This window comes from Aureobasidium melanogenum (genome assembly GCF_000721775.1).
Source record: "Aureobasidium melanogenum CBS 110374 unplaced genomic scaffold scaffold_5, whole genome shotgun sequence".
Classification (NCBI taxonomy): Eukaryota; Fungi; Ascomycota; class Dothideomycetes; order Dothideales; family Saccotheciaceae; genus Aureobasidium; species Aureobasidium melanogenum.
In genome coordinates this window covers 97386-125002 of record NW_024470057.1, presented here as the reverse complement: position 1 = coordinate 125002, position 27617 = coordinate 97386, and the positions used below count along the sequence as shown (strand labels likewise).

Here is a 27617-nt window from a genome sequence, read left to right as displayed (position 1 = left end):
TGGATGTAAGAGAAATGGTAGGGAAAGACAGTCTCAGTCTTGCATGTTATGTTGAGGCTCAATTTGAGATGTTCGAATGGAGATTATAGTTGAGTCTTGTAGCCGGCGTTGAGGAGAATTCTTTCTGAAGGTTCTTCGATGAGACGCTATGTATGTCGAAGAGTAGCGAAGGTCAAGTCGGAGCGAAGTGTCTCAGGAGAAGTGAGATTGTGGAGCAGAAAGCATGGCAAGCAATCGCTACATTGCATCAGAGCATGAGAGCTCGGTCAGCATTTCCAAGCCTGTAAGTCATAGACGGGTGATTGACGAAGACTATTGATTCCAGGTTGAGATGACATTGTGATTGAAGACAGGGCCATTGACCATCGGATTGTAATGCCAGTCATTAAATCTCGACAAGAAGATGTCAAAGTTGTGGTTTTGATGCGGCGTAGTTGCCGAGTAGACACGTTTGCTCAAGGTATCAACAAAAGTCAGTGCTGCTCGTAGGCACAAGGAAGAAAGAGCGACCTTGATGCTCGAGAGTCGATTGCTCTTGTCGCAGTCGAAGCAGGTAATTACAACCGTGTCGCGGTTGCCATCTAAGTATCTTTCTAGTTGAATGAACCTTCTCTTCTGCAATCCCAAGGATAGTCACATATTCTTCAAACCAGTCCAACACTGCACATCTGTTCATCAATCATCAGAGTCAGTAAAAGGCTAGGCAGTGAACGTCAGTTCGCGGTGCCACAAACTTGACCCCTGACCGAGGCAACAAATCCTCCTGCAATTGGTATCCATCGTCCGCGTTCGGTGTCATCACGAATTTTGTCGCTATCCCGTCATTGAGCGTTGTCAGCACATCTGGCAGCAGGGAATTCGCGTATCTCGACTGCTGAGATGGACTCAACTCTGCCAACCATCACAACACCTTTGAGACCAGACCCCTCATCGCAAGTAAACTACAATGAGATCGGCGCAATTTTGTCCCAAGCCAGACAAGCCCTCGACAGAATTGTGAGAGAGGTTGGAGAACTTGACGGACTCGAAATGACCGCACGTGTGACGGAAGAATACGACAACAGCCCCGACACGGCCTTTGAAGCACAAGCAACGTTGTTGGAAGTGCTCGACGAGGAGGTGAAGGCGCTCAAAAGATGGCTGGAGGAACTGCATGATCTTGTGCAAGGTGCGTTGGAGGACTCGACGAATATTGCAAGCACGACGATAACGAAAACCGGCGTGGTCGATGAGAAGCGGCATCAGGAGTGGGCTCTGACTGGTTCGAGAGCCAGATACATGGTTGTGGTACTGCTGCTGAGCGCATCACTGCTGGCCACCCTGTTCGCGCTCTTCTTCGTGTCGACTCAGAAGTGAAATGAGTTGCACAACGGAGTCCTCAGAAGACGATATGAGGAAATTATGAAGCATGCCTTCGTTTGACCGGAGACCGGGAAGATTGGTGACGTGGAAGGGAATTATCAGAGTTTAAACAGAGCTTGTGATTATAGACGGCCAAAGACCAGGTCTGAAGGGCGTTCAGGGTTTCGGTATCTGTATTTGAAGAATGCTTAACCAGTATAAAGAGCACAGCTTACCTGTCTGCTGAAGCCATCTCTCTGTTTCACTGAGCGATCTGGATCTATGGCCATCTCTCGTCTTTGTGATCGAGTGACGTCCTCGTAAGATTCTAGCATGCTCTCCAGTGCTTGCGCTGTTTGTGGTACATGAGTTATACGCAATTGCTAAGAATGGGCGACATTTGCATATGCTCATTGCCGGTGATTGTCCAAGGACGTCGGACGCCCTGCATGGTAGCAGCGACGATAGTATGCTGATGACTCAGATGGATCATGATTGGAACCAGTTTTTTGTTTTTCAAGGCCATGCGGGATCTTCGAGACGCTTGAAAAGCGCAACATATTTGTTGCCGTTATTCCTCGTCACCTTCTTGCCTTCTTCAGTCTCTTGACGCATGACAGCCACACATTCGTCGGCTTCTTGCTCAGCCTCAGAGACACGCTCGAAGGATGGATGGGCGTCTAGATGCTCGACCATCCAGTTGTGCAAGTCCTCGACATCGGTAATGGTGTAGACGATGCCGCCTGGTCTTAGGACGTATGCATACTCTCTGTTGGTGCCGATTAGCTCTCGCTCTGACTTGGACCACGGAGGGTTTGTCGAAGACTCACGAGTTTAGCGTTGTGCTTACGATTCTAGCCTTGTGTTTGCGAGCCTTGAAATGCGGATCGGGAAAGCACAGGAAGATCTTGTTGAGTTGTCCTTTGGTGAAGAAATTGGGCAGGAACTTCATCGTGTTGGCGCGCAAGCAGGCGACATTTTGGAAGGCCTGAGTCTCGGTATGCTGCGATCGTAGTGCCTTGGCCTTTGTCTGGACGTATTCTGTAACTGCAGAGCGGATCTCCATGCCTGTGACGTTGCTTGTCAGCCAAAAGCTTACAGCAAAAGAGCCCTTATCGTGTCTTCGTACCCAGTAGTAGTGTGTCTGGCATTTTGGGAGCCAATGCGAACAACAAGCCTCCAAAGCCACATCCAATATCTGCTACCTCGACCTGTTTTGATATCTTTCCCACGCTCTTTTCCTGTGCAGACGACGCATCTTGCATCTCCTTGTCATCTTGAACTGCGTATGCCGGGTATAACTCTGCCCAGTCGAAAGCGGCGGGTGATTCAGGATAAGTCAGGTTGTGGTCGGAGAAGGGGTTTGCGTGGGCTCTTTGGCGGAAGAATTTCTTTTGTGGCAGTTTTCCCTCTGGCACTTCGCCACGCTTCTGGCGCTTCGTTGGGGGTCCGACCATTTTTGTGTGTTGTGTCGATGTATTGATGAGCTGCTCAATCTGATGGCAAGGTGCTGGTCAAAAAAAGAACCTCCAACTTTTGAAGCAATGCGGGGTGAACCTACAAAGCTACTTTGCCAAGACTTGGTATACTTCTAGTACTCGACAATCACTTGGTAGGTAGACTCAGTCTTTCCTTGGTCGAGTAGCATTGTATAGTGGACGACACATTGAAAGTTCTGCAACAAGCACCAGGATGTCTTGACAAGCCATTCTTGATTCAAGGCCGGGTATCTCGTTAATAAGTATATGCAACCAACATAAAAAAGGTGATCATGTAAACAACTCCGTACGCGCTAGAGACCCAGACCAGTAGAAAATCACTTTTCCCAATGCTTCTTACGACTCCATGGCCGTGTCCTCGTTATCATCACCCCAGAGACCCTCGAGCTTGAACTCCTTGGCCCATTCAGTAACAATCTCCTTCTGATCGCCAACAAGACCGGTGCTGTCACTGTTGCCAGGGGTCTTCTTGCCTTCCTTGGCGAGTTGAAGCGTCGGTGCGTCCATCCAGCCTTGGATACGGCCATCTCTCCAGTCGGTGACGACAGTCTGTGCAGCAGCGTGAATGTTGGGAACACCACCCTTTCCAAGGCGACCACGCTTACGAGCCACTTGGACAAGGAAGTTTGTGGTAAGGTCGCCATTGGCAGTCATGATAGCAGGAAGACCATAGACTTCCAACAACTTCTGGAAGCCATCGGCGCTGCCACTCAGACGCTTGAGTAGTAGGGTAACAGCAGGAACGGGGTCATCAATCTCCTTTGGTGGAACGGCATTGAGCAGAATCAAACGTGCTTGCTCCTCTGCGCGGTTGGCCTTTGCACCCTCAGCAGATGAAGGGAACACGATACCGGGCGAGTCGAGGAGCTTCAACTTGCTGTCAATCTTGACCTCGCGCAAGCTAGTTGTGACGCCAGCCTCAGCACCAGTAGGGCAGTTACCCTTCTTGCCGAGTTGAGAAGTCAGAGCGTTGATAACGGAAGACTTTCCAACGTTGGGGTAGCCAATGACACCAACAGTGATGGCACGCTTGAGTTGGGAAGCGTGGGCGTAGGTCTTGAGGGCGCGGAAGAGGGTCTCGGAGGTGCCCTTGACAGTCAGGGCCTTGTGATCGAAAGTACGGGCGTTGGCAGCGGAGTTGGCGGCACGAAGAGGGAGGGTAGGGAAGGAGCGACGGAGGTGGACGAGCCAATCCTTGAGAACTTGAGGAGGGATGAGATCGATCTTGTTGAGCACAAGAATCAGACGCTTGTTGTGACCAGCCTCTGCAGCCATGATTTGTCTCTCGACCTCCTTTGATCGTGTTCCGTTGGGGTCGCGAGCGTCCAGAACATACAGAACAACATCGGCCTGCTCGATGACATTCTTGAAGACCTTGTCGAAAGCGCGACGAGAAGAGTCCTTGCGCATAGCAGGAGCATTCATTGTTTGTTCCTCGCCAGCAACCATGTCGTCGTCGGACATGTCCTCGTCCATGTCGTCCTCGTCTTCATCAGCTTCGCCATCAAAGTCCTGTGCGCGAGCGCGTGCCGAGGCGAGCAGAGCAGCCATGGGGTTTGATGCGTCCTCGTCCATAGCGTCATCGTCGTCACTCATGTCGCTGATTTCGATATCCTCGTCGTCCTCGGCGGCAGCATCCTGGTCAACATCCTTGACGTCGATGCCCTCGCGACGGGCCTTTGCCAACAGGCGGGCTCTCTGCTTCTCCTCCTCCTTCCTCCTCTTTGACTCTTCAATCTCCTCGAGAACCTTTTGCTTGAAGGGGAACAGGTTGGGAATACCGGGGTCCTTCTTGATCTTGGATCTCCATTCTGGGTTCTACACATAGTACCATTAGCACTCGAGTCTCAGACGAATGTTCGAGAAAAGTTTACACACGTTTTTTGCTTGCTTGCGGAGCTTTCTTTGCTTCTCGGCAGACTTTTTCTGGATGCTATTGCGCAGGCGCGTCGAGGTGCGCTTTGAGATGGGCTTTCCGACCTTGGGCATTGTGGATGGTGTGTGGTCGAGTATGCAGGCAATGAAACCTTGAAGAAGTCGGCCGCTCAAAAAAATATATGGGCCAGACGCGGAGAAGAGCAGACGCAAACGCCGGCCTCCGCGCCCGCCAAGCCGCGCTCCGCATCGCGCATCGTCCATGAGCTCCAGCAGTCGCAATCGCAGTCGGTCATAGCCAGCAGCATTCCCCTCGTACTCCCAGACACCCAACCCTTCCATAACCATTCAACTCGTCGCCCCAATCGCCCCTAACTCAGCTCTCTCGATTGCGCACGAATCTCTTGAACCCCCCTGAAGCCTGTGATACCCGTCGACGCCCACATCACCACCACCCACCATGTCGCTATTCTGGTCAACCCCTCTAGATATAGACATCGTACTCGAAGATGCCGACGAACGCGCCATGGTCGACGTCAAGCTGGACAAGAACCGTCGCGAAAAAGCTCCCTTATATCTCGACGGCGAGAGCGTCAAAGGCGCCGTCACCGTCCGCCCCAAAGACGGCAAGCGTTTAGAACACACCGGCATCAAGGTCCAATTCATCGGCACAATCGAAATGTTCTTTGACCGCGGCACACACCACGAGTTCTTGTCCATGCAAACTGAACTCGCTGCTCCTGGCGACCTCCAACATCCCCAGACCTTCCCCTTCACCTTCAAGAATGTCGAGAAGCCGTATGAGAGTTACTCGGGCATCAATGTGCGTCTACGCTACTTTGTCCGTGTTACTGTGAGCCGCCGCATGCAGGATGTTGTGCGCGAAAAGGATCTCTGGGTCTACTCATACCGCATGCCGCCAGAGACCAACAGCGTCATCAAGATGGATGTCGGTATCGAGGATTGTCTGCACATTGAGTTCGAATACAGCAAGAGCAAGTACCACTTGAAGGATGTCATTGTCGGACGTATCTACTTCTTGCTGGTGCGTCTGAAGATCAAGCACATGGAACTTAGTATCATCCGTCGCGAGACAACCGGTGTACCGCCAAATCAATACAACGAGAGCGAAACACTCGTACGCTTCGAGGTATGCTTCGTCCCTCAATCCCTCACTCTCTTAAGAACGCCCACTAACCCTTTCCCTCCACACAGATCATGGACGGCTCACCCTCCCGCGGCGAAACAATCCCCATCCGCCTCTTCCTCGGCGGCTTCGACCTAACACCCACCTTCCGCGAAGTAAACAAGAAATACTCGACACGCTACTACCTCTCCCTGGTCCTGATTGACGAAGATGCCCGCCGCTACTTCAAACAAAGCGAAATCGTGCTTTACCGTCAAGCACCAGAGGGTGTCGAGGCTGCGCAAAGGCAGGCCAAAGAGATACAAATGAGCTGAAGCCAGACGCCCCACCGTGATCTCTCTTTGCAGCTATGAAATGCGTTGGTTTTGAGGAAAAGAAGAGGTCATGTTGGGACCTGGTTAATCACGAAAACGAAAACAATACTGTCTGTCCATTGTGAAAGGGGTTTGGTTCTCATGAGGGGGCTTGAGCCATTTTTCGCGCAAGAAAGCGAGGCGTTATATGGCGTCTTCTTGAGGGTTGTTGGTTGAGTGGGTAGGAAGAGCAAGATGAAGAGGAAGACGACGAGGTATTTGCTTGTGTTGCGAGAGCATCCCTCTTGTACGCAACATCAGTGTTGGCCGCATCATTGTCATACTCGTTCGTAAAGAACGATATGTCCCCATTCAAACGTGTTTGATGTACATATGAACAAACTCTCTCTTTTACTTTTTGATTCATCATCATCGATACAATCGACTATTCATCATATGCTCCTAAAGGGGGGTAATCTCGTAAAAACAACCAAAACCAAAATGTAAAAACGCCGCCCATCGCCAAAATGCGCCCTTCTGCTCTTTTTACCCATCAACTCTTTTCATGAAAAGATACTCCTTCTTAGACCTCATTGCTGGGGTAAATGACCTTGTTGCTACCAACAAAGTCCTCCTTGATAGCACGCATACTGACAAATCTCGCCAACAAGTTGGCGCTACCAGCCTTGTCATTAGTACCACTGGCTCTAGCACCACCGAAAGGCTGTTGGCCAACCACAGCACCAGTGCTCTTGACATTGATGTAGAAGTTACCAGCGGTGTTGCGAAGAGCCTCTTCAGCGTAACGGATGGCATAGCGGTCTTGGGCAAACACTGCACCGGTCAAGGCATAGTCTGAAGATGCATCAATGTCTTTGCAGATGCTGGCGAAGGCGTTTGGTGCAGCGTCGTCGTAGACGTAGACGCAGAGGATGGGACCGAAGAGTTCTTGCTTGAGGAGAGGGTGTGCAGGGTTCTTGGTCGCGTAGATGGTAGGGTGGATGTAGTAGCCCTTTGAGCCGTCGTACTTGCCTCCCACCAGCAACTCAAGCTCAGAGTCGTTCTTTGCGTCGTCAATGACCTTGCTCAGTTTGTCGAAACTGCCTTGGTGGATGACGGGGCCGATGAAGTTGGAGTAGTCTTCTGGGTCGCCGATCTTCAGCTTCTCGGTCTCGGAGATCAGACCTTCCTTGACGCTGCTCCAGAGTGAGGCAGGGATGTATGCGCGAGAAGTGGCAGAGCACTTCTGGCCTTGGTACTCAAAAGCGCCACGGACGGTGTTGATGACAGCGTTGCTGACATCGGCAGAGGGGTGGACAAGATGGAAGTTCTTACCACCAGTCTCACCGACGATGCGAGGGTAGCCCTGGTAGCGGCCCTCAGCAACTCCATTGGCGATTTGGCCGTACAGACTGCGGAAGACAGAGGTAGAGCCAGTGAAGTGGAGAGCAGCGAATTGACGGTGGGCGAGAACGACCTTGGTCACTTCAGCAGCGTCACCGGGAAGGAACTGGATAACACCTTCAGGGAGGCCAGCCTCGAGAAGGATCTTGTAGAGGAGGTAGTTGGAAGCCATGGCAGAAGGAGAAGGCTTCCAGACAACGACATTGCCCATAAGAGCAGGGGCGCAAGCGAGGTTACCACCAATAGCAGTAAAGTTGAAGGGAGACACAGCATAAACGAAGCCCTCGAGAGGACGGTACTCGACACGGTTCCAGACACCAGGAGAATTATGAGTAGGCTGGTGGGCGTATGTGTCCTGAGCATATTGAACGTTGAAACGAAGGAAATCGCACAACTCAGCAGCAGCATCGATCTCGGCCTGGTATGCGTTCTTGCCCTGGCCAGCCATGGTTGCTGCCATGATGTCGTAGCGGTACTTGCCAGCAATCAGATCTGCAGCCTTGAGGAAGACAGCAGCACGGTCGGCAAAGGGAAGGTTCTCCCATGCGGGCTTAGCAGCCAAAGCAGCATCGATGGCAGCCGAGACATCCTGGGAAGAGGCGTTGGAGTAGGATGCAACAGAGTTGGCGTGGGCTGAGGGATCGGATTGCGAGAGCTTGGTTTGGTTTGAGATCTGCCATTATGTATTAGTCTTCCTTGCTCCTACTATCCCGAAAGAACTCCTTCTTACAGTCTTGCCAGCAATAGTAACGGGAACATCGACGGGGGCTTGCTGTCTGAAGCTCTTGAGGGCAGCTGCCAGCTTCTCACGATCCACGGTACCTCTGGAGTAGGTAGGCTGTATCAAAATGTCAGACCTGGTATTTCACCTTTCCGAGACTTCCTGACATACGTTGGGCTCGTTGTTCACAGCAGGCACCTTGAAGGTTGCAATAGTGCGAGTGTTCTTGATGCCATTGGCAAGAGATGCTGTCTTGGGAGCTTTGAGGTAGCTCTGGAGAGTGATTCTGGCGGCCATTGTGACGAACGACTGACAGACGACGAATACAATGAAGAGAAAGAGGGACAAGGACAGACTCTGACACTGTCAAGAAGAGCTCCAGTTATTTATCTGGCGACAATGCCATGACCGATAGTCTGCGCGGCTTGCGTCGGTTGGAAGCGGCTGTAACATGAATTCCCCACGCCTGGCCGCGTTTAAGCTCCCCCGAGTTCGCCGAGGCCGAGACGGATCAGATTGCACTTCAAAGCCGATGCTTGACATTGAGCTGCAGACAGATGACACGCTTGTTCTGTCGAGATTTTGCCTATCAAGGACAAGGATTGCCGTTTTTTTGTGTTCCGAGATGGACAGACCTGCGTTTGCAGGCGCTTGCGCAGAATCCACAACTAGACCAAGCAACTCTGAATATGTGCAGAGAAGGTAAAACTATTTACAATAAATGAAACAACATACCACACTCGTTCCTCTCAGCAACAAGCCAAGACAACAGAAAGGAGATAGTGGCTATATCGAACATGCCATAAGCCCTTATATAACCATGAATGAATACACCACACAACACCAGACATATACAATGAACCATAACCTTTCTTCAAGTCATTTCTTCGTAACCGGGACCTTGCCTGGGCTATCGAAATTCGACAGCGCCGACACAGCCACGATCTGCTACATGCACCAACTCAAGCTGTTGATACCTGTCATGTATGTTAGTGCTGTTGTCTCTGTATGTTTAGGGAAACTGTCATACTTTTCGCTTCGCGAGTGGAAGTAAATTCCTGACACCGAGCCATTGCGCTGATTGAAGCAGATATAGTAGAAACCTTCAAAGCTCGCTCCAGTTATTGACTTGACCTTGTGATCCGGCACCAAAAAGTATTCTTTCCATCTCATGAAGAGATGTTCGCGCTGAGCATAATCGTGACATGCAAAGTTGGGCGATTTGGCGTGCTTAGCTAAAGGCTTCCACGGTGGGAAGCGCGCCCAATGTTGCATGTCGACCTTTTCTGAAGAGCCCCATTCTGGATGTGCGGTGCGAAAAGAGTGCTTGGTGCCAATGATTTCACCTTCGAAATACGTGGTTAACGTCGGATGGTCGTCCGTAAGCCCTGTAGAAAGTCAGCAAGGTGAATCGAGAGTAGCCATCGATCAACCCTTACCCTGAATGCGCAAGTAGCCACAGACAAAAGACTCTTCCATGTCGACATGCTTGATCTCGACCTGAACGTCATAGGTTTGACGATCTGATTGTTGTGTTCCTCGAAATTTGCTACCCGACTGAAAGAAAGACGATGTCACACAAGGTATCAACTGATCAGACACAACGTCAGTGGCTACATGTCACAGCATGCTAACGGCAGTACGAACCCTTTTTCTGCTAAGAGGGTAACTCGAATGAGTAGGAGAAGAATGGACCGCGGTTAGAGGTGTGGCTCGTGAATCCGTCTCTTTCGTATCATCATTTACTGGGCTGGAAGGAGTTGGCAGACGCGCCTCTTTGGTGAGAGATTCTTCGTCGAGGTCCATAGGTTTCGTAGGTGGCTCGGACATGGTCGGAATTGCGTCTCCTTCGTCGACAGGGGTAGGCATCTGGACAACAGGATCGGCTATGGTATTACGACTTGGTTCAGGGGAGGGCAGGACATTGTTGTCTTGTTGTGTGTGGGTTATACGGTCGTCGGGTGGGCAAGTCGCGTGAGTTGGACTTGATGCGGAGATGTCGAGCGTGGGTGTTTCGTCATGAGGCGTGGGCATGTTGCGCGATGGCGACCAGGCAACAGAAGAAATACTACCGGACCAAAAAAAGAGTTCAAGTATCAAGAGGGACAATGGTAGCACGGGGTCAGTCAATTAGGGACATAGGAAGGTTAATGCATAAGAAGGGCAGTGTTTGGTTCGCAGAAGTGTGCAACGAGAAACAAGTCACCATCCTTCGACACTTCAACCGCCAAGACGCCCCCGGAAAAACCTTAGTGTCTCGTGGGTCTGGCATCTGGCCGAGTCCAAGGGTTCAACTTTTAGCATATTCCGCATCCGTGCGCAGCCTTGCTAATCGCATCTCAACATGACTTTTCTATTTTGCTTGTCAAACTCCTCGGAGGCTTCGCTATCATCGTGAGCTGAATTCTGATCCTCGTCTCACTTGAACGTGATTGGTACCTTTGCCCATAGTCGTGCCAAAGCAGTCCATAACCCTGTCTGGCTGCCATATTCTTTGCAAGAGTCGGCCGTCGTTTTCCGAAAGGAACCCAACCGAATATGCTCTGCAATAGTCGATCTTGATAGTGATCGCTTCGAGTACCTGAACGCCGACCCTTTCTCCATCCATCCTGGGACCATAATGTAGAGCTTAAATAGGCTTGATCTGTGAATTTGTGAGAAACGATATTCCATGGTATGGAGAAAGACTTCGTAAACCTACCTTGAAGTGAAGCGCAATCAACGAGAAGACGAGTGCCTTGAGATCTTGCACAAGGTAGTAGAAGACACGGAGGCCTTCAGGGTCTTCCGATTCGTTGACGTCGACAAGAGATCCAATCTTGGCTGTCTGTGGGATGCATCAGTATCGCAAGTGTAGGAGAGTAGCCGAAAGTAAAGACCTCGAATGAAATGTGCTCGTTGCCTAGACGAATCTCAAGCTCTTGTCTACCGTCTTTGTTCTTTTGCGGCCACTTGGTGTCGTCTTCCCTATCACACTGTCAAATCATGCTTCTTGGTCATACCGACGTCGAGACTTACTTCAAAATCTCACTCTCCTTGATGATGCGCTTAATCTCTTCGATCATGAGCGAGCTCACGCACACTGAGAAGTTGTCAGTCAGGTCGATACGCGGCAATCTTTGACGACCTACTCTCTTTGCGAATCAATGAGTCGTTGCGGTAGTTAGAGTTGTTGGCGTAACGCGCCGAAGCAGAGCGGCCATCGCCCAAGGCGCGGAAGTCAAACTCTTGATACAGTTCAGTACATTTTAGAGACTTCACCAAAGTCAGAAGAAATACCTAGAAACTCATGTCCGAATCTACCGGAGTGGCCTGAGCTGTAATGGTATCAGCGATGGCCCAGGAAATAATTGACATTTGTGCTCGATGGAGACGAGCATGGGCGGTGAAAGCGATGAGAGTTTTTTTTTCTGAAGACAGCGAAGAATAGAAATGTCAACTCACTAGTAGCGCAAGTAGAATGGCTCGTTGTTTGCCATGATATGTGTATGGTTCGTAGTGTGGTAGTGTCGAATGTGCTTGACGCGCTGCGGCGTTGACGGGCGATGGAGCAAATGGCTCGATCGGGTTAGTCGGGTCGGGGGTGTGTAAACGTAGCCCAAGGACAGGTGCAGCTCCTGAACAACTAAGCCGCCAACAAGACAACAATTTACACCTGACTCCCAACTCGACGCCCTGTGCATCTCGTCAATTGCCGGCAGCTTCATACTCGCCCTCCCAATCGCTGTCGCTCCGGCTTCTCTCTCGCACATCCAGCTCCACCTGCGCCGCTCAAGTCTGCCCGCAGGACAAGCAGGCCAGGGGACCCGCAATACCACCACGACAACTCTCCTTGTTCCGCACCCCGCGTGCATGGTCCATCAATAGACATACACAACAATGGCGACTTTCCTAGACAATGCATACAGCTTGGTGCACCAAGACAACACGGCCGACCAGCCGTCGGTGCAGGACCTCAAGAACCAGCTGGAAAAGGGCAACGACGAGTCCAAGCAAGACACCATGAAGCGCATCTTGACCATCATGCTCAACGGCGACCCAATGCCCCAACTACTGATGCACATCATCCGCTTTGTCATGCCTTCCAAGAACAAACCTCTGAAGAAGCTGTTATACATGTACTACGAGGTCTGTCCCAAGCACGATGCTGGCGGCAAGCTAAAGCAAGAGATGATTCTGGTCTGGTAAGGTTACTTCTCTACCTCATTGATCAAGTTCGGCCACTCACTGCGCATTTCTCAGTAATGGTATCCGTATGGATCTACAGCACGCCAACGAGTACATCCGCGGCAACACTCTCCGTTTCCTCTGCAAGCTCCGCGACGCCGAACTCATTGAACCGCTTCTTGCACCCGCACGCCAATGTCTCGAACACCGTCACTCATATGTCCGCAAGAATGCTGTCTTCGCCATTGCTTCCATCTACCAACACAACGAGGCTCTCATGCCTGACGCTCCCGAGCTTCTCCAGGCGTTCCTCGAGTCCGAAAGTGACGCCACTTGCAAGAGAAATGCTTTCGCCGCTTTGATCTCTATCAGCCACGACCAGGCTCTTGAGTACTTGAGCTCCGTCTTCGAGGGTATCCCCAACGCGGATGAACTGCTTCAGCTTGTTGAACTAGAATTCATTCGCAAGGACGCCATCACAAACTCTCAAAACAAGGTCAGTACGCCAAACTCACTAGCTCCTTTCCTCCGCTAATCGCGAACAGGCACGCTATCTTCGTCTGATTTTTGACCTTCTCGAGGCCAAAGAATCCACTGTCGTCTACGAGGCTGCATCTTCGCTCACAACTCTCACCAGCAACCCTGTCGCAGTCAAGGCAGCCGCTGCCAAGTTCATTGAACTGAGCATCAAAGAGTCGGATAACAACGTCAAGCTGATTGTCCTCGAAAAGGTCAACCAGCTGCGTCGCGTCAATGAAGGCATTCTGGATGACTTGACCATGGAGATTCTGCGCGTTCTGTCTAGCCCCGATCTAGATGTCCGTAGAAAAGCCCTCAGCATTGCCATGGACATGGTCTCAAGCAAGAACGTTGAGGAGGTTGTCCTGCTTCTCAAGAAAGAGCTGTCCAAAACTGTCGACGAGCAATACGAGAAGGTTTGTAGTGGAAGATTGCTTCACGTGTTCAATTGTTCAATACTGACATCCCACAGAACAACGAGTACCGTTCCCTGCTCATCCACTCCATTCACCAGTGCGCCATCAAGTTCTCCGAGGTTGCAGCCAGTGTCGTCGGCTTGTTGATGGACTTTATCGCCGATTTCAACAACGCCTCTGCCGTCGATGTCATCCAATTCGTTAAGGAGGTTGTCGAGAAGTTCCCCAAGCTCAGAGCGACAATCGTTGGTCGCCTTGTTTCTACTCTTAGTGAAGTTCGTGCCGGAAAGGTCTACCGCGGTTCCCTTTGGATTATTGGTGAATACTCTTTGGAAGCCAACGACATTCGTGAAGCTTGGAAGCACATTCGCGCTAGCTTGGGAGAGATTCCTATCCTTGCTTCTGAACAACGCCTTCTCGAGGAGCAACCTGACGGCGAGCCCAACTTGAATGACCAGGTCAACGGAAACACAAAGGCTGCTCCAAGTGGTTCACGAAAGGTCCTTGCAGACGGCACATACGCTACTGAGAGCGCCCTGACCAGTCAGTCCGCTGTCAAGGCCAAGCTGGAGGCTGTTAAGGCTGCTCAGAAGCCCCCGCTCAGACAACTCATCCTCGACGGCGACTACTATCTTGCAAGCGTTCTTGCCTCTACTTTGACCAAGCTTGTTATGCGCCACAGCGAAATCTCGGACGATCAGGCCAGAACAAACGCTCTTCGTGCTGAGGCTATGCTTATCATGATTTCTATCATCCGCGTCGGACAATCGCAATTCGTCAAGCACCCTATCGACGAGGACTCTATCGACCGCATCATGTCTTGTGTGAGATCACTGGCAGAGTTTGCGCAGAAGCGCGAGCTCGAGAACGCCTTCCTTGACGACACCAGGAAAGCGTTCAGAGACATGGTCAACGTTGAAGAGAAGAAGCGTGCCGAGAAGGATGCTCTCACCAAGGCCAAGAACGCAATCCAGGTCGATGATGTGGTTTCCATCCGACAACTTAGCAAGAAGAATGCCGTCGATGGCGCTGATGAAATTCAACTTGACCTTGAGAAGGCCACTGGTGGTGACTCTGCAACAGAAGATCTCAGCTCAAAACTCAGCCGTGTTGTGCAGCTTACTGGTTTCTCGGATCCCGTATACGCAGAGGCATACGTCCAAGTTCACCAATTTGACATTATCCTTGACGTCTTGCTTGTTAACCAGACTCAGGACACTCTTCAGAACCTCTCAGTAGAGTTCGCTACTCTTGGTGACCTGAAGGTTGTCGAAAGACCTACTACACAAAACCTCTCAGGACTGGACTTCCTCAACGTCCAGGCTACTATCAAGGTGTCTTCCACAGATACTGGAGTCATCTTCGGAAACGTCGTCTATGAGGGTGCCTCATCAACAGACCAAAATGTCGTCATCTTGAACGACGTTCACGTTGACATTATGGACTACATTCAACCAGCTCAATGCTCAGAGACACAATTCAGAACCATGTGGACCGAGTTCGAGTGGGAGAACAAGGTCAACATCAACACAAAGATGCCAGCCGGCAAGGGTCTGCGCGACTTCTTGAAGGGATTGATGAAGGTCACAAACATGAGCTGTCTGACACCGGATGCCAGTCTCAGCGGAGACTGTCAATTCTTGAGCGCCAACTTATATGCTAGGAGTGTCTTCGGTAAGTCAAATCTATATTTTCTGCTCTCATTGGTGTCTTAAGCTAACAAGAAACAGGCGAGGATGCTTTGGCCAACCTCAGTGTCGAGCAAGAAGGCGAAAACGTCACCGGCTTCGTACGGATAAGAAGCAGATCACAGGGACTGGCACTCAGTCTCGGCTCACTCAAGGGCTTGAACAAGATTGGCGACTATGTTTGAGATGATGAACGACGCGAGATATGCTAGCCCCAAGATAACCCGCGATTTGTTACGGTACCAATGGTAGAGGTCTTGAATAGGGAGCATGTAAGGTAGAGGGTGAAGTGTATATCTCCTTTTCGACCATGTCTAGGTGTGAAACAAGAGGTTTGCAAACTCAGACAGGCTATGGCGTAACAGAAAAAGTAGAGCGGTAGCATGAAAGGGAGACTATTTGTTTTTTGTACTGTCAAATGTGACCAACTCGTTCAGGTATTCGAAAGGAGGACGAAGTTACGGTGACTCTGTCAGATTGCACATGGAACCACTATTCATAGCGCTTGATGTTGACTCTGTCTTGGTCGTCTAGTGTAGACCATTGTGAATCCATTCAAATTCTGCCTTCTAATTAAGTCTATCATGTCACCATCCTGTATCATTACTCATGTGAGCCCGTCACACTCCATGCTTCTTCAGCTGGCGGTGCTCTACGCTGATCAAGACTTCCTCACTGCCACTTCCTCAACAACTTGAGCACCACCACCCTCAATCTCACCGGACTCTGCAGCACCCTGTCGATCGTCACCATTACTCTTCTGCTCAAACGCCCTATCAATCTCCTCCAAAGTCTTCCCCTTCGTCTCTGGCATGCTCACCGCACACACCACAACCGTCAACAAACTCGCCGCACCAAACATAAAGTAAATCCCACTGCTCGAATGCTGCAAGAACACCGGCGTAGTAAACGCAACCACAAAATTAACAACCCAGTTACAAGATTGCGCCAGCGAAGTTGCCGGCGCCCTAGTTTTTGGAGGTTGAATCTCTGACGCGTAGATTTTTATACCTACGGCCCAGGTGGTGCAGTAGGTTAGGGCGAATATGTAGATCAGGACTATGACGACCCAGCGGGCAGCACCGTGGGTACCGTGGACGCTGTTGGACGCGTATAAAGCGCCGATTATGAACATTGTGGTGCTGAGGAGGATGCCGCCGACGAGTGTGGAGGTTCTGCGACCCCATTTGTCGGCGAGGATGAAGGCAGGGATGGTGATGAGGAACATGAGAAGGGCTGACACGCCGGAAGCTAGGAAAGAGGAGGTGCTGCTGCTGAGGCCTGCCTGCTCGAACAACAGAGGAGCGTAGTAGAGAACGCCATCGATGCCAGAGAGCTGTTGCATGCCCATTAGGAAACAGCCCAGGAACGTGCGTTTGCGCGTGTCTTTTGCGAACACGGCGAGCCATGAGATCTGGGGTGCTTCGTGGACACTCTGTCTCGAGCGAATTGGTGTCAATGCAAGACTCTCCGGTTCTTGTACTGTCAGGGCTTGGTCTTCTTGTTCGTCCTTCTCGCGCTCGACATCGGCAATGCCCAGTTTCTCCCAAGCATCATGCGAGTCGTCCATGCGACCTTTACTCTTAAGCCACCTAGGCGACTCAGGCAAAAACAAGAACGCCGAAACTGCGTACGAGAAAGCCAGGAAACTCTGCAACGCAAAAGGGAACCTCCAGCTGAAACTTGAAGAAGAGCTTCGTACAGTGCCGTAGCAGATAAAGTAGCCCACTGCAATACCCATGGTAACCAGCAGTTGTTGGACACTAGCAAGCACACCTCGTTGCTTAGCAGGAGCAATCTCGCACACATACACCACCAGCGTGCTGAGAAACAGGCCTTCTCCTACACCAGTGATGCAGCGGCCGACAAACAACATGGCGAGGTTTTGAGCACCAGCTTCTAGAGCAGTACCTGCTGAGAAGATCAGACCACCAGCAGAGCAGGTAATGATTCGACCCATGTATTCCGCGACATTGCCGGCGAAGAAGGAGGTCAATGAGGCTGGTATTAAGATCGATGAGACTAGGATGCCGTGAGTTGTTGAGGAAAGTGGTCCGAAGTAGTCGAGGAAAGTTGGCATGGTGGTGATGGGTCCGATACATCCGGTGTCCAGACCAAAGAGAAGGCCGCCGACAGAGATGAGGATGGAGCAGAGAACGTAAGGCGCCGGAAGGCGCATAGCTAACGCCTTCATCTCGAAATCCGAAGTCAAAGATAGGATGAAATAAGAATTGAGGATGGATGTGATGATTGAAAGGTAGCGATGAAGATAATATGTCTAATCCCGTACACGCAGTCTCAAGGTGCTTTGATGGATTTTCTTATAAGTACCTTGCTGTCGGCTTACCTTCATACTTGATGCTACATTGTGGATTCGCCCACGAGATCTGAAGACATCGATAACAATTTTTGATGGGCGGAGTGTCTCAACGAAGTCATTGCAGCCAACAAGGAAGGTGAGCCGATCGGGAGAATGTACCAAAACGGTAACTCCGATGGGCTGTCAGCCTGTCAGGTTCTTGTAAGCGACTTTAGGCAGAAAGAGCGAGCGATAAGAGGAACGTGTTTCCTCGACCTGGCTTTTGACTTGTCGTCGTGAATCAAAACAGAACGGGATAGCGCGGACCGTACTCGCGACGCGTGAAGCCTTTGAGCGTTTTGTGTTGTACAAAACACACGGGAATAAACAAACTTGCAGCAAATCGCGAGTCCCTGCATAGCCAATGCCTGGTGCTATCATCACAGCATGCTCAACTCTGCTGGCGATTTAGATCCTGCTTTGACTCGAGCCGTTGCATATAACCTTCTCGTGTTGGAGCTGCAAAGTCAAGATGGACGAGCATCTCTTCGATCCCAAAATACGCGCTGCCCCGCAACAGAGGATGCAGTGACAGATCAGGTGGGCTTTGTGGCTGCACCTGCTGCGTCATCTACTCTATTCTCAATCTTGAACAAAATCGCTGGGCAGTCCACCCGAGTCAAACCTCATACCTTCTTTGTCTTTTTGACAAGCTTGACTTGACATTCTGTAACGTTGGAGAAAGTACGACAACCAAGATGGATAAGGTCACACAAGTTGTCGTCTTCTCGTCGACGGCCATCGCCCTTTATGGCTACGATCAAGGTAGGAAGCTTGACCCTCTGAATTAAATCATGCAATACTGACAATCTGGTAGGTATGATGAGTTTGATCAATACCAATGAAGATTATCTCAGTACAATGGGTCTTCCTGAGGAGAGTCCCATGGTCGGTCTCATCGTGGCTTTGTACTACCTGGGTACTGCTGTCGGAGCTGTCATCTTCTCGTTCCTGGCCGATCGCTTCGGAAGAAAGCCCGCTCTGTTCGGGTGTCTTGCAATGTCTTCGCTTGGAAACTTGATCATGTTTGTCTCTGGTCTGAAGTTCTCTCAAGGAGCTCTGATCGTTATGATTGTCGGTAGAATCGTCATGGGACTGGGCGTAGGTGGTGTTGATGCCGTTGTTCCAGTCTATAGGTGAGTCCTCTGACTTTCAGCACGGTGCATTGGACTGATATTTTAACCAGCTCTGAGCTATCCGAAGACGAAGCTCGTGGCAAGGCACTTGCTCAAGAGTTCCAGATGAACATCTTTGGACTAAATTTCGCATTCGCGGTGAATCTTGGCTTGACTGTAGCACTGGGCAAGTCCAACCAATGGGCTTGGAGGCTTCCCATCATTATCATGCAGATCTTTCCTGTCCTCCTTATGGCCTTCATTGGCATCCTTCCCGAATCACCCCGATGGCTCGTGTCTCACGACCGTAAAGACGACGCCAAAGCAGCTCTTGTCACAATTTATGGAGAAGACCAGGCTGAGGAGTCTCTGGACAGCCTCGTCGAATCCAACGACAACGAATCTTCCAAAAATGTCACGTACACTGATATGCTTACCCCAGGACATGCTCAATTCCACCCTACTATGGTCACTGTCATGGGACAAATTAACCAGGCTCTTACTGGATATGGAGCTGTTTCGGTCTATGGTCCACAGATTTTTGAGCTGCTTGGATTTGATACGCGCATGTCCGAGTATCTGACACAAGGCAATTATGTGTCTTACTTCATCCTGATGACATTTGCCTGGCTTTTGGTTGACGCTGTGGGTCGCCGTGCTGTACTGCTTGGTGGTTCTATCGTTCTGACAGTCTGCTTCTTCCTTCTCACCTTGTTCGGAGGTTTGGCCTTCAACTCTGAGGAGCTGGGTATTCCAGATGTGGCCGTTGCTGTTCCTGGTATCGTTGCTCTTTATGTTGCGACCGGAGCTTTCGGTATTGGCTGGCTTGCAACCATCTGGGTAAGTTTTGTTAGATATATCATTCGGCTGAACATACTGACAAAGCATAGCTTATTCCCACTGAGATCTTCCCTACTACTGCTCGTGCGCAAGGCACAGCTGTCAGTGTCATTGTCTGGGGTCTGGCTAACTTTGCTGTTACACTCCTGACACCCATCCTCTTCAACAACCTTGACTACTGGCTCTTCCTTGTCTTCGGCTTCTCGAACATGTTCGCTGGAGTCTGGACCTATCTCTACCAACCCGAATCCGGTGGCCGCAGCTTCGAAGAGAACCAAAAGTTCTTCGAAGAGGCCAAAAAGGCGGGTACTTGGAGAGTCGGTGCTGTTTCGGACGGCGAGTTCAAGAAGATGCCGTACCCTAACTCGGACAATGACGATAGCGAAAACACACCTTTGTTGAGAAGAGTGAGAGACCAAGTCTCGGCTTAAATCTAAAGTCTAGATGCACAGCATGAGCATGATTGTGGGTGTTGATGAGAACATGATTCGAACACATTAGAAAGATGGGCTTGGAGATATTGTAGAGTATCTATTGACGAATGTATAGACCCGATAAAACACCGCAGCTTTGCTACAACTTCAGATCCTTAACACCTCCATCGCAAAGTCGATGACCACATTGACCCGCGAATTTCTCGCTAATGCAGAGGGTCTCCAGCTACAATACGCACAATGGTGATTGAGACCAGACGTCTGTCCACAGGAAGGTTCGGAGACAAATACTTTTCCCCGTAGCTAGAAATAGCAGAATATAACGAATTCTGCACGCTGCAACACTCCCACCGATATGGATTACGGTGTGGCTTGCAGACTACCCTTTTCGGACCTGGAAAACACTTTCAATTCGCTACGATATCAGGCTATGCAGATTCAGAAGTGCGCCTTGTTCAGAAGAGAACATGAAAAAGTACATGCAGCTGGTCGGCCTGGATCGAGCGGGGTGTACAAGGCTGAAAGGCGCAGTTGCATGGCGCCTTCCTTCTCAGAGGCTGCACTGATAAACAGCTGGCTTCTGCTAACCCTTCCTCGCTCACGTATCTCGTCTCCCTCGTTGTTGCCATTTATCTGTTGAACTAAGAAACGCCATTATGAAGCCGCAGAAGACCATTCATTGGGTCACACCAACAACTATGGTCGCTGCTTTTCTTGTCGGATGCATGCTATCTCTTGGCCACCATCTCTTCTATTCGAGTTTAGCTGGAACCAATACTCCAACGGGATATTATCACGCGATCGCCGGGAACAAGATATCTAAGCAAGAACTCAATACAGCAATTGGCACAACCTTTGCTTTCTTGGTCAAGGCTATGCTTGCACTGGCTGTTTCAACAGCCTATGTACAGGCATTCTGGCATTCCGCCAAAGCCTCAAAAAGAGGGCAACGCTTGTCGACTCTCGAAACGACATTTCCGATCCTAGGTAATGTGCTGGGGTTTGCTAAAGTTCATGTTTGGGTCAAGCATCCGTTACTCCTGTTCCTAGTAATCATCGCTTGGTCAGTCCATGAATGAGGCACTAGAGAAACTCCTTTTGCTTAGACATGACTCTTAGGTCTGCACCTATTGCGTCGATCGTGACGCCAGCCACACTTTCTGTTCAGTACATCGCTGTCCAGCAGTCCAAGTTAACGCCTGTTCCTAAGTTTGGATTCACCAACTATGATTTTGTAGCTCCGCTCGAAGTGGATGTTTCTTCCGGAACGGACTATAGCGAGCTTGTATGCTTGAACCCTCGTGAAATGTTGGAATCGAGAAAAAAAAAAATCAGAAAGAAGCAACACATCGACATATGTACATACTAATCCAGAAAGCCACTCATAACCATTGTCTTGCTGCAATAAGAACATTGCTTGTTTTAAGAAGTACGAACAGATATCAAAGACATCCAGTCTGCTTTCTTCGAGCTTTGTGAGAGCAAGTGAGACTGATTTTTTGTCCAAGTCATTCTTTTCAAAGTCACTTCAGCTAGACGACTTCATAACAGGATAAGAATAGAGGTGCTTGATGCAGGGCCAAGGCTTATATGTAGTTGTCTCAGTAGTCTGAACTCTGCTATATACATCTTGCATCCGGAAAGAGAAAAAAGCCCTGGGCTGCGTATGAAAGCTAGGAAGCTACACAAGTAGCTCTTTCCGTGAGCTTTGGTTATAGAGAAGAAAAAGCAAGATAAACACCATGAAATGCATGAGGCGATTTGTATTGGCACCTTTCGAGGTGTGGTTCCTGGCCCGTGACCTACAAAGAAAAGCATATGGTGGTGGCACAATCAACATGAATCTTCCTTTGCCATACGTCGTATGCTCCCTTCTCCTCATTCCGTCTTCGTTCTTCCCATTCTTTGCTTCGTATCACAAGTCTTCGTTTCTGTCGTAGTAGTTCCTCATCATCTGTGACGTGACGAGCGCCTCGTGTGTCTTGTCCGTCTGTCATCTGAGCTAGCACTGCCTGATTTCAAAATGTTAGTAACTTCAGATAAGCAAATTTCAGAAAACATCACTTACTCTCACTTGTGTAGTAATCGCTATACGAAGCGTCCGTATAAGCACTGCTATACTCGCTCTTCTCATCTCTACGACGATCATGTCTCCTCTTCAAGCCCAGGATGCCTGCAAGTGCGGCCAGACCAGCACCAATGCCCAGCAGCTCGGTGAACTTGCTGCGTTCCTTTTCTCGACGAGGTGCTTCTGAACCATACCATCTTCTGTCGTCAGGACGGCTGGCGGCGTATGCTCCTCCAGCACCGCTATAGGACCTGTGGTGGTGGGACTCGATGACCTCAGTGCGCTCAGTACGTCTTCTCTTGCGGCCACCAAAGATGGCAAGCCAGATTGTTCTTGCGCAGCAGAAGAGGCAGAGAAGGGAAAGCAAAATCAGACCCGCGATGACACCGATGACAATACCAGCAATGGCACCGCCAGAGAGACCGTGAGAGTTGCTTGATTCTGCTCCAGTGAGGGTGATGTTTGCGCCAGTAGCGACAGGAGCGACAAAGGGGACAGTGGTGGTGGGGGAAGAGGTTGCTGTAACGATTACCAAGGTGCTACTTGTTGGTAGGATTGCGGGAGAAATACCGGTTGAGCTGCCTGAGCTGAGTTTGGATGTTGTGCTTGCTCCTGCGGCAGCTGCACATTGTCCGGATGTTAGGCAGTACTGGTCGCTTGCACAGCATATGCTTCCACAAGAAGACTCGCCCTTGTCCCAGTTGCAGCTGATTGAAGCAGTTGGCGATGCAGCAGCGGTGGAGGGAGCTACCCAAACGGAAGTAGCTACACCACCGCCTCCACCTGCAGCGGCAGTAGTCGATGCTTCGCCGCACCAGGAACTTCCAGTGCTGTATTTAGTGATAAGGTCGGTCTCTGTTTGTGTCTCGACCCATGTGCTAGTCCAGTATTTCCAGTAGCCAGTCGTCTCACTGGCCGCAGCGGCCGCCGTTGTGGATGCACATTGTGCTTGATTACTCGAGTCGGTATAGCAAGACTCTCCCCCAGTGCAGCATAATTGACCAGACCAACCACAAGGGTTCTCACAATTGCCTCTGCCAAACAGAGAATTGAAGGTCAAACCACCAATGCCGATTTCCTTTGGAATGAGCGGATTCGCTAGTGTCGGACTGAGTGTGAGAGCGACGACTGCCAGTCGCAGAAGGGGTCGTGTGTAGGGATTCAGGCGAGAGGGTGATGAGGGCATGGCTGACTCGAGGCGCGGAATGCCTCACTGTGGGGGTATGGAATGCGCGCGTTGTGGTATAGCCGTTGGCAACCCCACAGTATGCTTGTCGATAAAAGGACGACGATTGAATGTTTAGCTGGACGGTTGAAAGGTTATCAGCAACGACAGTTGAAGTCGAACGGTGCGACGGTGAGCGAACAACGACCAAAAGGTGTAAGATGGGAAAGTGCAAAAAGTGATGCGGGAAGGTGCAGATGGGTGGTGTGCTGGGTTTATCGTGTGCGCCTGCAGCCAGTGTGCAAGCTAGTCGACCAGCCTCCGAATATGCCCAACCACCTCGATTCGATTATCACCAATTGATTCTGCGCCACGACGATCACCAATGCCATCCAACAACTTGGTTTCTAGCCTTGAAACAAGTGCTGACCGCAGAAAGATGATGCCGTCGAGTCTTTTCGATTTTATCGCGACTGCTCGACCATCCTGCCTTGGCGCTATGTTTACATCTGCCACGGCAACATAGATTGCTCCCGACGCACTCAGCCGCAACTTCTCCTGCTGTTCGCCATGTTCAACCTCACACAAGACGCGTTGCTGGGTTGACGCGAAGAACAAACACCATTCTTGAAAATACAGTCTCACCACCATCATCATCTGCTTATGGCGAAAAGAATTTGATGTCTAAGATTTAAAGCTGTCTTTATGAGTATCACATAAGAAAGAGGGTATCTAAACTATTCAACCAAACAAGAGACAATAAAGAAAAAGGAAATAGCATGCTTCCGACACAGGTCAGAAAATTGTCATGCATCACACGATAATCAAACATTTTTTTCCTCACTCATCATAGCATCAACCATCGTGTCGGACTCCACTCGTTCGATATGTCCGACAAAACATCAGACATCACTCCAGGATGCGCCATGAGTCCATGGCCTTCGCCTTGCAAGACGCGGATTTCGCAACCACCATCGTTTGCTTCCGCGTCTTTGTCTTGTATACTCCAGTATAGTGTATTGTGTTTGTTCATCTGTTCGCCAATCCATCGGATGTTTTCCACAGGCACGCGTTTGTCTTCGCTGCCGTGTGTGATTACCACCTTCTTATGCACATCCACGTATTTAAATCCAATGCTGCGGTGTCGCTCAAGACAGACGATCAGATCAGTAGCAGGATTCGCGTCGCGAGTTGCCAACGTCCAGGTCCTTTCCGTCAACATAGCAGAATATGCTGCTTGGTGTTCCTTTGCCGCGTGTTCAGCAGCGCTAAGGGCTTCGGCTGCGAACATGAGTCCTGGATCCATAGGTGAGGCTGTCGCAGAGAGTTTGAGAGAGACTTCCGAAGGTTTGCGCACCTTCTTGTCACCTGTCTCGTCCTCGCACAGTTCAGGCAACGGGAACATGGTATCTCTAGGCTTCTCAGGTATGACTTGATCCATGAGGATCATACTTTCTCGTCTTGATCCGTCCGGTCGCTTTTTCGAGTTCCTCCTGCGAGGAACACCGCGAGGACTTTCTCGGCCGGATGTAGGTGACCCATCGTCTTTAGTAACACTGGCTGGCTTCAGAGATGCGGGAGAGAAGAGATTGCCGTTGGCGGCCTTCAAGAAAGGCACGGGTAACACCCGGAGGAAACGTTGACCTCTCGTCAAGCCAGCCATGGGCACATCGTCAGGTGATCTGTCTTTCTGGCTGATGTTCTCAAACTGAGACGGCGGGATCCACGGTGCGAGAAGCTGTACCTTTCCACGCACACTTTGAGGGAGCATCAAAGCAGTTGCCAAAGCATAGATTGCACCTGCAGAATGTGCCAACAAGCTAAACTCAGAGATGCCAAGGTGATGAGTTATGGTAATCACATCATCTGGCCAGGCTAAAGGTCCAATATGATCTCTGTCTCGATATGCTTGACTAGCACCAACACCCGGTCTCTCTGGTGTAATCAGCCGTAGGCCCAAGGAAGATGCTAGGTCGTCATAGAAGACGCTCACGAAACGTGTAAGACCCATGCCCACACAGACAATGACTGCATGTCCATTCGGGTCGCCGACCTCGGAAAATGAGATGATACGACCAGTCTGAGGATGCGCAATCTTCTGATTCAATCGCGGGTTGTTCAAAAAGGCGTTGACCGACATGGAGACATTACTGTGTCGCTCCTGCAGAATATCATCTTCAAGAAGGCGATTCTCACGAGCATCGCTCATGGACTTCCGTCGGAACCTAGGATCATAGGACAATCGTCGACTTGATTTCGGACGCGACGAAATTGTGGAATTAGAATGGGCAGTACTGGGTGGTGACATGTCGAGGCCCTCAATGTCAAGACCGTTCAGAAGGTGAGAGTGAGTTGACTTCCGAGCCACAGCGCGTCTACCGACCGAAGATGAATCATATGGTTGCTCCTCTGCTACATTGGCAATCTGGGTATGGAAAGGACGGTAATAGTCGGTCGAGGTAGAGAAGGCATTTCCGATAGTAGGAGAGTCGGGAGGAAAGGAAGACAGGTTTGCAGAGACGTTGGGACAGTGACGGGCGACGCTAGGAGGTGTGCAAACGTTACTGTCAAAAGGGGAAGCCGTTGTGGTGTCGTGGGATTGAACCACGGGAGCATTTTGAGATAGTTCATCGAGGCCGAGCATACGGTGAGCCTTGCGCAAATCAGGGACTCTGGCGGGGCCTCTATTGGCGGCTCGCTTTCGCGCATCCGGCAAATTGGACGCCGAAGACCTTCCCGAGTCGTGCACGAGCCCTTTGTCGTTCTGTGTGCGCAGAGCCTCATCAGATTCCATGCGGAGACGATCTCGTTGTGCCTTTTGCTGACGCAGTTGCTTGATGCGCATTACAGTCTCGTCTTGTTCATCCAGGCCGTCGAACATATCTTTGAGCGCATCTGCTTTTGACTTGCGCCGAGGACCGCGCTCCTCCTTGACTTCTCTGAGGGCAGCCAAAGCGCGTTTGCCTTTGCTGAGTTTCTTGCCCTTGGGTTTCGTAGGGCTGGAAAGTCTATTGAGCGAAGAAGATCGTGGAGGGATGATTGTAGCCATTGGGCTGCTAGACGAGGTTGGAAGGGTACTTCTCGAATTGCTTGCGGGCAGGCTTTCAGCTGAAGCCTTGAACGAACCACCTCTACTACTCGAAGGACGAGCATTGTGGGATGATGGTCGGCTCACGGGTATGGTGGGACTTGGTGTAGCCATGTCTTCTTGCCCATCCTCCAAGTATAGTCTCCCCTTTGAGCTCTTTCTTCCAGAATCCTTGGCTTCAGAGCCTAGGTTTGAACTCAACAGAGCCTGGTCGGCCAAATGCTGAGGATCCTTGTAAGATCTGAGTGTCTCGCGCGAGTTCTGGCGGAGTAAGGTTCTGCGACCAAGTCTATCTGTTGGCGATTGTGCATCCAAGGACAGCTTTGTAGGAGAGGACAGTGACTGTTTCCTAGAGCTGCTTCCAGCGCTCAGTCTACTGTTGCTGCGACTGAGTCTGTCAAAGCCGTTCAGAGACAGAGATGTCCTAGAGGCAGTACGCAATTTTTCTCGCAAGCCGTTCAGGCTCGGCGAGGGTGGTGCAGTGTGTGTAGATTTTCCTGAAGGGCGTCTTGAGGTGCGGATGACGGGAAAGTCAGCGCCATCACTATCGTAGTCATGAGCTTGGATTGGCTGACGGTAGGCGCCGTAGTCCATGCCAAAACTCTGGCTGTGTTTCAAGGGTGGGCGCAGGTCGGGGCTTGCGTAGAGAGCGCCATCGGGATCGTAGTTGTCCGAAGTCGAGATGTAGGCGTACGAGGCATGGGTGATTGGAGAGTTGGTTGAATCGAGAGAGGCAATCAGCGAGGAGATGACCTGAGGCTCGTTCGGCGCATGTTTGTTCAGATTGTCGGCAGTCGAGGGTCGCTTGTCGCGACGGGCATCGTAGGGACGATGATATGAGTGGGCCGATGGCATGGCTGAAGGGGGTTGTTTTGCTTCTCAGGCTGCGGTTGACGCGCTGCCTCGTAGCTGTGACATGGGAGTGTAGAGGCTATTATGTGTGGATTGTTTCGAATGTAGGCAGGTGCTTTGACGTCGCACACGCAGCTCTTGCATGCATGCCGTCCCTGTTGTCGCGACAATCCCCTTGTGCACCGAAGGCAAGGGCAAGGAAACTACAGAAGAGGCTTCAAACATGGCCTGAGGCTGAGGGAGGGTACAATCTTGACTTGGCCAGCTCGGGTCGCATGCCCTGGTGGCCATCAACCATGGGCGCGCTGCAAATTAACATTCAGCTTTCAGGGGCCGGAGCGAACTAAGCGAATCCACTCTTGCATCGCACCCCACCATCAATCAGCTAAGTGCTTGATCTTGCAGCTACTCTAATTTGACCTAAACCCTGCTTTTGACACGACTCCGACTTCTATGACGTCTCGACAAGTACAAGTATATCCACCATATCCATGCAAGCCTGCGACATTTTCCCTTGATATTCTCGTTTGAAATCGTTGAGAAGAAACATTTCAGCCTGTCTCAGCTTCTCACGTGGCGCCACGATTGACTTTCGCTAGGCGAATCGTTTCCCGCCAGTTTCGGGA

The 27617-nt window shown here is 50.6% G+C and overlaps 13 protein-coding genes across 13 annotated transcripts; 5 read left to right on the top strand and 8 right to left on the bottom strand.

Annotated features, from left to right (window-relative positions):
- Nucleotides 1-879: 879 nt before the first annotated feature.
- On the top strand, nucleotides 880-1356 carry M437DRAFT_82556 (uncharacterized protein; the record flags this gene model as incomplete). Its single annotated transcript, XM_041027774.1, has 1 exon — nucleotides 880-1356. The coding sequence occupies one exon, from the start codon at nucleotides 880-882 to the stop codon at nucleotides 1354-1356; it is 477 nt and encodes a 158-aa protein (XP_040881564.1).
- A 501-nt stretch (nucleotides 1357-1857) lies between these two features.
- On the bottom strand, nucleotides 1858-2798 carry M437DRAFT_43257 (putative methyltransferase; the record flags this gene model as incomplete). The annotated part of the gene is made up of 3 exons (XM_041020715.1): nucleotides 1858-2110; nucleotides 2172-2409; nucleotides 2471-2798. 3 exons carry the CDS (start codon nucleotides 2796-2798, stop codon nucleotides 1858-1860), a joined length of 819 nt encoding a protein of 272 aa, XP_040881563.1.
- A 378-nt stretch (nucleotides 2799-3176) lies between these two features.
- Nucleotides 3177-4829, bottom strand: M437DRAFT_73498 (uncharacterized protein; the record flags this gene model as incomplete). Its single annotated transcript, XM_041026036.1, has 2 exons — nucleotides 3177-4658; nucleotides 4719-4829. The coding sequence occupies 2 exons, from the start codon at nucleotides 4827-4829 to the stop codon at nucleotides 3177-3179; spliced, it is 1593 nt and encodes a 530-aa protein (XP_040881562.1).
- Nucleotides 4830-5175: 346 nt separating this feature from the next.
- On the top strand, nucleotides 5176-6176 carry M437DRAFT_44226 (vacuolar protein sorting-associated protein 26; the record flags this gene model as incomplete). Its single annotated transcript, XM_041020875.1, has 2 exons — nucleotides 5176-5865; nucleotides 5931-6176. The coding sequence occupies 2 exons, from the start codon at nucleotides 5176-5178 to the stop codon at nucleotides 6174-6176; spliced, it is 936 nt and encodes a 311-aa protein (XP_040881561.1).
- Nucleotides 6177-6738: 562 nt separating this feature from the next.
- Nucleotides 6739-8577, bottom strand: M437DRAFT_82552 (delta-1-pyrroline-5-carboxylate dehydrogenase 1; the record flags this gene model as incomplete). The annotated part of the gene is made up of 3 exons (XM_041027773.1): nucleotides 6739-8232; nucleotides 8290-8397; nucleotides 8452-8577. 3 exons carry the CDS (start codon nucleotides 8575-8577, stop codon nucleotides 6739-6741), a joined length of 1728 nt encoding a protein of 575 aa, XP_040881560.1.
- Nucleotides 8578-9190: 613 nt separating this feature from the next.
- Nucleotides 9191-10314, bottom strand: M437DRAFT_43571 (uncharacterized protein; the record flags this gene model as incomplete). Its single annotated transcript, XM_041020768.1, has 4 exons — nucleotides 9191-9257; nucleotides 9311-9668; nucleotides 9720-9870; nucleotides 9928-10314. 4 exons carry the CDS (start codon nucleotides 10312-10314, stop codon nucleotides 9191-9193), a joined length of 963 nt encoding a protein of 320 aa, XP_040881559.1.
- Nucleotides 10315-10909: 595 nt separating this feature from the next.
- M437DRAFT_82550 (Mago nashi protein) lies at nucleotides 10910-11759 on the bottom strand (the record flags this gene model as incomplete). The annotated part of the gene is made up of 7 exons (XM_041027772.1): nucleotides 10910-10924; nucleotides 10982-11107; nucleotides 11160-11247; nucleotides 11299-11362; nucleotides 11412-11507; nucleotides 11560-11597; nucleotides 11725-11759. 7 exons carry the CDS (start codon nucleotides 11757-11759, stop codon nucleotides 10910-10912), a joined length of 462 nt encoding a protein of 153 aa, XP_040881558.1.
- A 400-nt stretch (nucleotides 11760-12159) lies between these two features.
- On the top strand, nucleotides 12160-15255 carry M437DRAFT_82549 (Coatomer, beta subunit; the record flags this gene model as incomplete). The annotated part of the gene is made up of 5 exons (XM_041027771.1): nucleotides 12160-12464; nucleotides 12523-12943; nucleotides 12993-13382; nucleotides 13439-15056; nucleotides 15113-15255. The coding sequence occupies 5 exons, from the start codon at nucleotides 12160-12162 to the stop codon at nucleotides 15253-15255; spliced, it is 2877 nt and encodes a 958-aa protein (XP_040881557.1).
- A 487-nt stretch (nucleotides 15256-15742) lies between these two features.
- Nucleotides 15743-17249, bottom strand: M437DRAFT_43315 (putative MFS sugar transporter; the record flags this gene model as incomplete). Its single annotated transcript, XM_041020723.1, is given in 2 exon segments — nucleotides 15743-15779; nucleotides 15796-17249. The coding sequence occupies 2 exon segments, from the start codon at nucleotides 17247-17249 to the stop codon at nucleotides 15743-15745; spliced, it is 1491 nt and encodes a 496-aa protein (XP_040881556.1).
- Nucleotides 17250-18127: 878 nt separating this feature from the next.
- Nucleotides 18128-19815, top strand: M437DRAFT_43473 (general substrate transporter; the record flags this gene model as incomplete). The annotated part of the gene is made up of 4 exons (XM_041020744.1): nucleotides 18128-18194; nucleotides 18247-18565; nucleotides 18616-19384; nucleotides 19435-19815. 4 exons carry the CDS (start codon nucleotides 18128-18130, stop codon nucleotides 19813-19815), a joined length of 1536 nt encoding a protein of 511 aa, XP_040881555.1.
- A 659-nt stretch (nucleotides 19816-20474) lies between these two features.
- M437DRAFT_64181 (uncharacterized protein) lies at nucleotides 20475-21390 on the top strand (the record flags this gene model as incomplete). The annotated part of the gene is made up of 3 exons (XM_041024376.1): nucleotides 20475-20881; nucleotides 20938-21103; nucleotides 21370-21390. The coding sequence occupies 3 exons, from the start codon at nucleotides 20475-20477 to the stop codon at nucleotides 21388-21390; spliced, it is 594 nt and encodes a 197-aa protein (XP_040881554.1).
- A 378-nt stretch (nucleotides 21391-21768) lies between these two features.
- On the bottom strand, nucleotides 21769-23072 carry M437DRAFT_82546 (uncharacterized protein; the record flags this gene model as incomplete). The annotated part of the gene is made up of 2 exons (XM_041027770.1): nucleotides 21769-21830; nucleotides 21887-23072. The coding sequence occupies 2 exons, from the start codon at nucleotides 23070-23072 to the stop codon at nucleotides 21769-21771; spliced, it is 1248 nt and encodes a 415-aa protein (XP_040881553.1).
- An 826-nt stretch (nucleotides 23073-23898) lies between these two features.
- On the bottom strand, nucleotides 23899-26994 carry M437DRAFT_73489 (alpha/beta-hydrolase; the record flags this gene model as incomplete). Its single annotated transcript, XM_041026035.1, has 1 exon — nucleotides 23899-26994. The coding sequence occupies one exon, from the start codon at nucleotides 26992-26994 to the stop codon at nucleotides 23899-23901; it is 3096 nt and encodes a 1031-aa protein (XP_040881552.1).
- Between the last annotated feature and the right edge of the window lie 623 nt (nucleotides 26995-27617).